The 10,078-nt window shown below is 38.1% G+C and overlaps 1 protein-coding gene across 2 annotated transcripts; it reads right to left on the minus strand.

The window, feature by feature from the left end:
* Window positions 1-784: 784 nt before the first annotated feature.
* On the minus strand, window positions 785-10,074 carry LOC121375419 (spartin-like). 2 transcript variants are annotated; one of them, XM_041502863.1, is made up of 7 exons: window positions 9,988-10,074; window positions 8,000-8,821; window positions 7,349-7,585; window positions 6,587-6,781; window positions 5,119-5,280; window positions 2,465-2,555; window positions 785-1,190 (listed from the first exon to the last, which is right to left on the minus strand). In XM_041502863.1, exons 2-7 carry the CDS (start codon window positions 8,814-8,816, stop codon window positions 956-958), a joined length of 1,737 nt encoding a protein of 578 aa, XP_041358797.1. In that variant the 5' UTR covers window positions 8,817-8,821; window positions 9,988-10,074; the 3' UTR covers window positions 785-955. The 2 variants fall into 2 exon arrangements, with proteins under 2 accessions (XP_041358797.1, XP_041358796.1); XM_041502862.1 differs by having other exon boundaries at window positions 7,337-7,585.
* Window positions 10,075-10,078: the final 4 nt, after the last annotated feature.

The following is a 10,078-nucleotide window of genomic DNA, read 5'->3' on the forward strand; positions in this document are numbered from 1 at the left end:
TTTTGTGAAGAACTATTTCTTAAACTGAACTATATTAAGCTGCTATAACAAGTAATGACACAACAGATGGTGTGCTGCCTAAATACCCATTCCTGTCCTGCTGTCCTCCAAACTAGCTAGGTCAGTGTGTAGCCTACCATGAAAGACATTCCTGTCCTGCTGTCCTCCAAACTAGCTATGTCAGTGTGTAGCCTACCATGAAAGACATTCCTGAACCTTGGTGGATAAAAGAACTGAACAAGTTACACTACCCCAGCACATAGGATAATGATAGCAACAATCTGAAAAGATTTGCCCCTAGCCTAGGGCAATGTGTTTTGTGGACTAGAAAAATAGGTTTCTGCTCTCGCTGAATTGTCACTCGTGTTTTAAAGACACAATCCTGAGTTTGCTGATATTATGATGTTTCCAGTTAAATTGAGACCTTTTAACAACTAAAATTACACATTAACTACATTCCGGTTCATCCTTATGTTTGCGATAGCTCAAACTTCATTTAACATCCTAATAAATACATTGTTACATGTGAAATTTATGCGAGGTAAAATCCAGTTTTCGGTACTACAAAGACCTTGATAACTAGACACGTGTAAATACAGACACTACTATGCATAATGAAATATATTTAATAAGTAATTTCAGTCGTTAAAAAGGCCTCGGTGGTGTCGTGGTTAAGCCATCGGACATAAGGCTGGTAGGTACAGGATTTGCAACCCGGAACCGGCTCCCACCCAGAGCGAGTTTTAACAATTCAATGGGTAGGTGTAAGACCACTACACTCTCTTATCTCTCTCACTAACCACTAGCTCACTGTCCTGGACAGACAACCCAGATAGCTGAGGTGTGTGCCCGGGAGACTGCTTGAACCTTAATTGGATTTCAGCAAGAAAATAAGTTCAAATGAATGGAAACACATCACAACAGCAGCAAATGCAAGATGGTCTCTTTTAAAATTCTACATGGGTTTCTTCTTTTGCTCTGAACTGACATCTTTACTTGCGTGGGGCTCACTTTTCTCTTTCGATGTACTATTGTCTTGTAAATCATTTATCACAGCCTTTCCCGTTTCTTTGGCAGCCCTTTTTGCGACAGCCTTGATTCCAAGATTTTTAATATGGTGTGTGGTCATGGCCACATTGCCAACTGAATATAAAGTGTTTTCAGTCAGATTGCCTGCTTGGTTGCCATACCTGAAAATTAAAAATAATTACATCATCAACACATTAAGAATCGGGGTCACCCCCACCCCCACACCCCAGACTTCAAAAGCTGATATTGAATGCAGTTTCACAACATGAAGGTTAGTGGTTAAACCATGATAGGTCATATGATCAATCCCGTTTTAAATTTTATTGAGTTGTTAAAATTCCATTTAACATGTTCTGTCCACACTGGCAGCATGTATACCGATGAAAACAAATAAGGGAACACATCAATTTGTATACCAAATTTAATTCACTACTAGCATAGTAATGTCTGTATTTCATACCAAGTTGTAATGTGGGATTGAGTGTCTGTAGTGTTGAATGTGCTGCCTATATGTTCCCAGTCAACTTCGGACAATATCAACTGATTTCTGATGCAGTCATTATCTCTTGTTGCTATTGGTGTGATCCTTTATTTCTTACCATCAGTATACATGTAGTTTAGTTGGCAGACCACTTGTTTACCGTGATAGGTCATATGATCAATCCTGTTTTAAATTTTATTGACTTGTTAAATTTTTTATATAACCTGTTCTGTCTACACTGGCAGTATGCATGTTAGTGGTTTGACCACTGGTCATATGATCAATAATGTCTGACTGCTCCATAACCGGTGTCATGGAAAGTGCAAATAAAATGGATCTTGTTGCTATTAGTGGTATTAGTGTTTGTGGTGACAAATTAGTTTCTGTTCTAATATCATAGACTAAAAGCCACAATTACCACTAGTGTGTATTCGAACATTTCATAGGGAATTTTTTTTAAAAAGGCAAGGATGAATTTGTGAACGCATTCCCATTCTGATTAAGTAAATATGATTCTGTCATAAAGAAGCATAACTAAGATTATAAAACAGCTTGGCCTAGAAAATGTTAGCACTTTTTAGAAAGTGAAATATAATTATTAGTACCCAAATTAATTCCATCACATTTCATTATATCAACTGTTTCATTAGCAATGTTTCAGCAGATTTCCCTTACAATATACCTACTTAAGATTAACGATATCAACTGTTTCATTAGCAATGTTTCAGCAGATTTCCCTTACAAAATACCTACTTAAGATTAACGATATCAACTGTTTCATTAGCAATGTTTCAGCAGATTCCCCTTACAAAATACCTACTTAAGATTAACGATATCAACTGTTTCATTAGCAATGTTTCAGCAGATTTCCCTTACAAAATACCTACTTAAGATTAACGATATCAACTGTTTCATTAGCAATGTTTCAGCAGATTTCCCTTACAAAATACCTACTTAAGATTAACAATATCAACTGTTTCATTAGCAATGTTTCTTGCAAGTTCTATGGCTGCAGCTTCTAGACTCATGTACACTGTTCCAAATCCTAAAATAAAACATAAATAAATATATTATAATATTATATTATAAAACGTCTATTATTTACAAACCAAACATTTAATTACACATTTGATACAATATATCTAGACAGTGGTCAAAATTAGCACTTATCCTTTTGTCCTGACAAGTGAAAATCTGCTCAGACAAGCCAAATGTACCTCAATGGTTGTCCAGTGGACAAGTAAAAATGTTCAATGCAGTTTTATTTTGAAAAAATATACTCTGTCAAAAAAGAAACGCAAAGTAAAATATTCATGGAATTATCTCTTTAATACAAAGTGGCATAATTTCGTTATTTATGATCGTGAGTATGTGAAAATGTTTTTGCTATGGACTGACGGCAGTGGAGGCATTTTTGTCACCAAACAGCATTGCACGAGAGTGCTGAAATCAGTACCGTGTGTGGACACCAGCAGCAGCAATCACTGCGCAACATCTCCTTGGCATAGACTAAATGAGTCTCTGAATCTGGGCACGTGGAATTCTAGCCCATTCTTCCTGCAGTGCATATGACAGTTGCGGAAAGCATCTGAGGCTCCGGGTCATGCTGGCGTACACGTCTGTCCAGTTCGTTCCATAGATGTTCAATGGGGTTGAGATCTGGCGATCTTGATGGCTATGGCAGCACATTAATGTTCTCATTTTGTAGGAAATCCATTGTTACACGTGCCATATGTGGCCTGGCATTGTCCTGCTGAAAGAGTTCTCTCTGTCGATCCAAAATGGGAAGCATGTGACGGCGAAGAATTTCATCCCGGTAGCATACAGCTGTCAGGTTGCCTTGTACGAACACAAGTTCACTTCTGCCGGTGTATGAGATGGCTCCCCACATCAATACACTCCCTTCACCGAATCTGTCAACTTGGGCGATGCAGTTGTTGGCAAAATGTTGTCATCCATCACGTTGCTGTAGAAGGAAATGTGACTCGTCACCGAACCATACTCGCCGCCAGTTTCCCAAGTTCCACCCCTGTACATTTGTGCACCAGCGAACATATAAATGTCGATGTTGATGTCGCCAACATACGGTCTCTTAGCCCGTAATCCAGCTTGTTGAAGTTGGTTCCGAATGGTTTGTGTAGACACCCTTCTCAATCCAGGTATGCCTCCAGCAGTGTTCGTTGCTGTGGCAGTTTGGTGACACAAGTGTAGAACCCGGATGTAGTGATCTTGTGCTGCAGTTGTTATGCGAGGGCTTGCACTTCTGGGCCGGTCTTCAGCTGATTGAAACTGCTGGTACCTGTCCCAAAGACGTGAAATGGTGCTCTGATGGACGTTAATGTGGCTGACTGCGATTCACCTAACTGGAGGCGGCCTACTGCAATGTTTCGATTCGGCAGGCTTAGTCTTGGCATCTTGTAACTCGTCTATGTTGAAATGGAAATGAGGCATCAATGCGAGCATTGCAGCTTTAAATACCCATCACTACCCCAATGTTTTCCCCGAGTTTCACATGCATTCGCCAAAATATGACCATTTCACACTGATTTCCTGCAATTGTCGCACAATGTGCGTTAAATTTGTATTAGGGTGCATTTGGGCATGCTGTCCCATTACAGGAACATTAACAAACATGGTCATTCAGCAACATTGTACAAAAAAAAGATATTTTGTAAAATCAAACACTTTTCTTCTTTCCCTATCACCTATGCGTTTCTTTTTTCAGAGTATAAAAACATCGTCCTTGGAGTTGATTAATAAAACCACTTATTTGGACAAGTGAAAGTATTGGCAGACAAGTTGATTTCTAAATGTACCTGTTCGTTGGACTAATGCAAAATTGTTTTGCTTATTTCTATCACTGCTAGAAAGTACAAGCCTTCACAGCGTTTTTGTTGTTTTAATTTGCTTTTAATTTATATAAAATTTATCTAAAGATGAAATAGTAAAGTTTGTTTTGTTCAAGAACATCACTAAAACACACTGATTAAGTAATTATTAGCTATTACATGTCAAACATTTGGTAATTATGACAGGGAATCTATGGAGGAAACTTGCTACATTTGTCCATTAGTTGCAAGGTATCTTTTATTTAGACTTTCCCACAGACCAGTTTTCAATATATCAGTTGTGTTGTCAACCAGATGAACCTCACTAAGTCTGTTATGTTTTTAAATCTTCCTTTTAGAAATCAAAGTAGCCTACCCCCTGTAACATATTATTAAACATATGTTGTTAAATAAATATAAATGACAGACAATCTAATGATAATAATGTGGAAATCGATTTCCTTAAAAGGGTTATAGTTATTCCCATGTGCAAGCTACTACATGGAAACAAAACCATAAAAAAGAAAACGACATTACAATCTGGTGTTATGCTCATTTAACTTACAATACTATATATGTGTGAATTTAAAATGTGTTCATTTACCCACAAGTGCTTGTATGCAGTTTGTAAGAAACAGCTAAACATAAAACTGTAAAGGAGACCCCCCCCCCCCCCCCCCCAAAAGAAACACTGGAACTCCTAGAAAAGTAATGGTAGTAATAACAGTTCAATCATGCTGCTAGTTTTTAGTTTTTTCCACTTAGTATGGTTCTTGGTACCTTGAATACCACTGGCTGCTACCTCAAGCACCCCATCCATCTTGCTTTTCCCAGATGAGGTTTTGACTAGTCCAGACTTGTTGAGCAGTTTCCCACCCTGTTTTCTGACATGTGGTGCCAAATACCGACCCATTGCAGCTGTAGCCTCACCAAGTTTAGTGACTGAAATAAATGAAAACATGCACTGGTTAAACACACATGCATCATCTTCCATATATTATAATAATTTCCCACCTCCTTCCTAATGCCTGACACACACTTGATGATTAACACTCACTTGATAGGTTGTATTGGTAATATCGCCAACTCCCGATTGATCAGTCAGTAGGTGTGTGCATGTCTAATCTGCAGTTTTGTGACATCATCTTCCATGGTTAACGCCGACAAGATTGTCATGTCAGCATGTCAATTTGTGTGTGCATTTGACAATTTTCAGACTAGTGGCGACTCAACTGTTGAGTCAGTGAAAATTTGAAGGTGTGTGTAGCAAGTACAGGGCTCGAACTTAAGAATTTGTTACCTATGGCAATTTTGATTTTTTTTTGCTATGGGCAAAATGTTTACCGACAGCAATTTTGAGCCTGTCTATGGCAATTTTAATCTGTAACTTTTGCAACAAAAATTGTCCCTTCATCTGACAGCAATTCATATTGAAACTATAGCAATTGCTGTTGGTGCCATCGTTAAGTTCAAGTCTTAAGTATAGGAATGAAAAATGTTACCTATGTTACTTAACAAGAAAAGCTTTAGAAATGATGGTTTGAACCCACAGGGCTAGCTTTAGGTACATAGAAAAATATGTCTAATTACAGTAGAATCTCACTGGGTTGCACACACCGCAACGCTCGAAACAAAAACGAAGTCCTGATTACACGTACATATTTCTGACCAAATGATTAGGTCAATCTACCCAATGGGTCAAACACTTTCTTGAACACCTACGGGGTTCGAGCAAACAGGATTCAACTGTATATACAAAATCTTTAAAAACTGCAGAAACCCAAGGTTCAAACTTGATGTCAACACAGATGGCAATTGGCGTAAGTCAGGGGTTTTACAGATGGCATTTCTTGATGCCAGATTAAAAATTATTACCATTGGTTTTTTTGTATTTCTTCATTGCAAATGTTATTGCAAAATACTTCCAATTTGCTAAATAGGTAACACATATTAAATTTTCAACCCTGGAAACCCACTGTAATTTTTTAACAAAATATCAGTTATTATATAAAATTATTCACTGAACTGAGATCAAATTTGCCAAGTGTTTTCAAAATTTGCAACTGGCAGTTGATACACTGAAAGTTGTAGACCTTGATTTCTAATTGTACAGTTTGATGACACATAGTAATGGAACACTGCATGACTAATTCTATATACAAATCAAACCTACAGACCTACAACGGAAAGAACTATCTGTTTAATGACACCTCAGCACATTTTAAACTATGGCCGTTTGGTTACACACCCACAAAGCTGCTGACTGTTGTTGCCACATGGGTTCCAGTGCGGATGTATTCTGCTGCCTTCTGAACATCCGGGTGAACCTTCGACTCTTCACCCTTTGGATAAATGCGCTGCTGGACCTTTTCTGACCCGTAGTGGATGAGTTTCCCAGCCTTCTGCGCTCCCTTCTGAACACCCCAGGAAATCCAGTCAGCAGCTACATGAACAAAAATAATAAACTGCAACAGGCATTATAGGCAAATCTGTTGTGGGGCTATTCACAATTAACAATATTTTTTTCTATTATTATTTGGTGTCAGTATGAATTCTCAGTAGCATAAAAAATGTGAGAAACAATTAAAAACATGTTATTTCAATTATTTGGTACAGTAAGCACCGTCATGAAAACACTGCAAAAAAAACCCTTGATTGCGAATGAAGCATCGAGATTTGGAAAAAGAAGACGCAGCGAATACTAGACCTGACCTGTGATCATTCGCGACTTATTTTGAGGGCTGAGTGGTCATAATCATGAAGATTCACTGAAATATCTTAGAACCATTTCAGAATTAATCACATGGATGGGCGGGAGGTACAGGAAATGTTTTATGTCAATCTACTGCATCATTGCATTCTGTGCTTCTGCAAATCCCATATTTTGGTTTTGAAGCATAAACTTTATTTTGTAGGTGGTTGGTATAAAAAAAAACATTGCCTCCTGACCCCTCATGTGATTAATGTTGGAACAGTCTGTACAGAACAAAATACCGACCAATAAGGACACCTTTGGATATTTTCCTCGCAGTGGTGGATTCTCGGTTTTCCTCATCCTCCTGTTCACCAATCTCGTGCGTTTTCTGTGGTTGAGAAACTTGTTCCTGGGTTCGCGTGGCTGGAGGAACATAACTGGCAGCCTCTGGTGACTGATCTTCCATGACGGTCAAAGAGCGCATCAGTGTTTCAAATTGTTCCTTTGTAGCTTCAGACAGTCCTTCAGGCAGTATCAACCCCACAGCAGCTCCTGTCGAATAATAAAACAAATTAAAAGTTGCACAGGCCATATTTTGCAGGATTCAGACAATAATGTGGCAGGAAAATACACTATTAAACAAACTACTTAAAGAAAGCTAATAACATGATATATATTACAAATATTTTGTTTGACTGACATATCTAATGTATAATTAACAAATGAAATTATTAAATATCATTTAAGATGAGTTATCAGTATTGCTCAAATATTTCACAAATATGCTTAAGAAAAACAAAACATAATTATATAATATTCCATAGAACATTTTTAGTGTTATACATTATATTTTTAACTACAATTGTGGCTCCAACGGTACCCAACATAATAACGTCTATTGAAGCACAATAAACAAAGGTCAAGGGTGAATAAAAATGGACATCGCATGTAATGAATATAAAATACCTGGAGCTTGTGAAGCTGTATCTGGAAACATGTATGCTCCGTAGCTGGTGTGCAGAGCGGGCGATGTGTCTGGTATGAGAGGGTACACCCAATCGTTTACCTGCATGAATGCTGGGGGCTGCTGCTCAGCCGTTGCTCCCATCTGAACGGTTTGACCCAAGAACTTAAACACCTGCAAAGAACTTGGATAGGACGGAGCACTGACGTACCCTTCAGGTGTTATGAAAAATATCTGCACGCCATCAGGAATTTCAAACACACGAGTCGCGTTTGCTACAACACTTCTGCCAGGTGTCTCTTGCGCCATGATGCTATCGCCCAATGCCATCATCTCGGCATCACCGTTCTGTGCAACAGACGCTGCCGAATCCGCACTCATCACCTCTTCATAGGAAGGAGGCGACTGCATCTCCATCAGATCTGCCATTGTTGGTCCGTTTGAAGCGGACGGCACAGCCTGCAGAGCCTGAAGCCTGTACTCGACCTGCAGCTTGGTTTTTGTGAGCTTTAGCTGCATTTCTTTAGCCGAGTTTACCTCATCAGCACTGGCTCCTGGTATTTTCACACAATCGACTGCCAGCACTTGATTGATGGATTCAACAGCCTGTGTGTAGGTGGCTATGGCATCACTGTTTCTGTCCTCCTCGTCATACGTTAACCCTTTTTCTGCACTCTGGGTGGCTTGGTGGTAACATTTCTTAAAGTCTGTGAATGTGACGATGTTCTGTCTCTGTGATGTGCTCTGTGTGGGAGGTGGGGGTCTAGCAGGATGAGGTCGGGCACCGTGACCGTGTTCTGAGGATGTCTGACATTCCATATTCTCTACAAATATAAAAGATTCCAATTAATTTCTTTTGTAATATGATTAAAGTACAGGTATGAACAAAAAATTAGTTAAGCGTTCTGGTCCGGTCCGCATTTTAACAACACCCATCGCTAACACAAGTTTGATATCAATACTGATAGGCATTACGTTCATACCAGTGAATAGTTTGTAAAATATCATTTTAAAAATAAATTGATTCTTAATTAACATAATTCATAATTATTTACAATTGTTATGAATACTATTCACTACAGTAGAGCCTAGAGGCACAAAAATGTAGCATACCTTTTACAGATTGAAAACAAATTCTAACAATTGAAAACAAATTCTAACAGGGGTCTTAAAAATCATAAAAAATTTAATGCTTTGGCCGTGTTGATCTGGCATGTGTGAGGTCATGCGATACGCACCAAATGTTAATTCATTTTCATCCATTCTAAGTCAATTTCTACGAGTCATGTAAGGAATCCGAATAAACAATAACGACTTTGTAAAATTAATGGTTTTACGGGTTTGTAAAGTTTTGTATTTAGATACTTACTTGTTTGAACTTTATTGTTATTGAATGTTCTAGAATTGTGAAGGAAAATCTCACAAATGAACAACAAGCAGACGACAACAAATCGGATGTTAGTTGTGCGAACCATGCACGAGAAAACAAAGTGAATCGTGTTGAAAGCATAATGCAGCAGTTAGAGACGTTAACAATAACACTCCTCCAAAAGTAGTCCTATCTGAAGACTAATTCATCAAGATTAACCTTGAATGCATGTGTGCATGTGAGGGCATTCGGGGCTATATCTTGATGAACTAATTTGAAGACATGATACATTGATAGGGTCCCCATGATAGTATGATAAGTATCAGTGCTATCACGAAAAGTAAATAAATGAAAACATACCAGCATTGCGTGAAATCAATACTTCAACAATAACACCTGATCGTAACTGATATTATTAATTGACAAAGCTAAAAACATTACATTTCTATAAAAGAAACAATAATTAACTTTCACATTTGGTTTTTACAAATATTCATACCTTATAATTTAAAACAATGCAAATTACTGTTTGTCTCCTAGTTTAAAGCCAACAGAAAATGACTTTTAACTCGCAACTAAATTTAATGACATTTTCTGACAAATTAAAAACAAAATACGCACACAATTCGTGATGACAGAATCCAGTCATAATTACAAAATCACCGTCACTATCACGCGGAAGTGAATTGATGAACTGGTGATTTGTCGCCTG

This window comes from Gigantopelta aegis, chromosome 6, assembly GCF_016097555.1.
Source record: "Gigantopelta aegis isolate Gae_Host chromosome 6, Gae_host_genome, whole genome shotgun sequence".
NCBI classification, from domain to species: domain Eukaryota; kingdom Metazoa; phylum Mollusca; class Gastropoda; order Neomphalida; family Peltospiridae; genus Gigantopelta; species Gigantopelta aegis.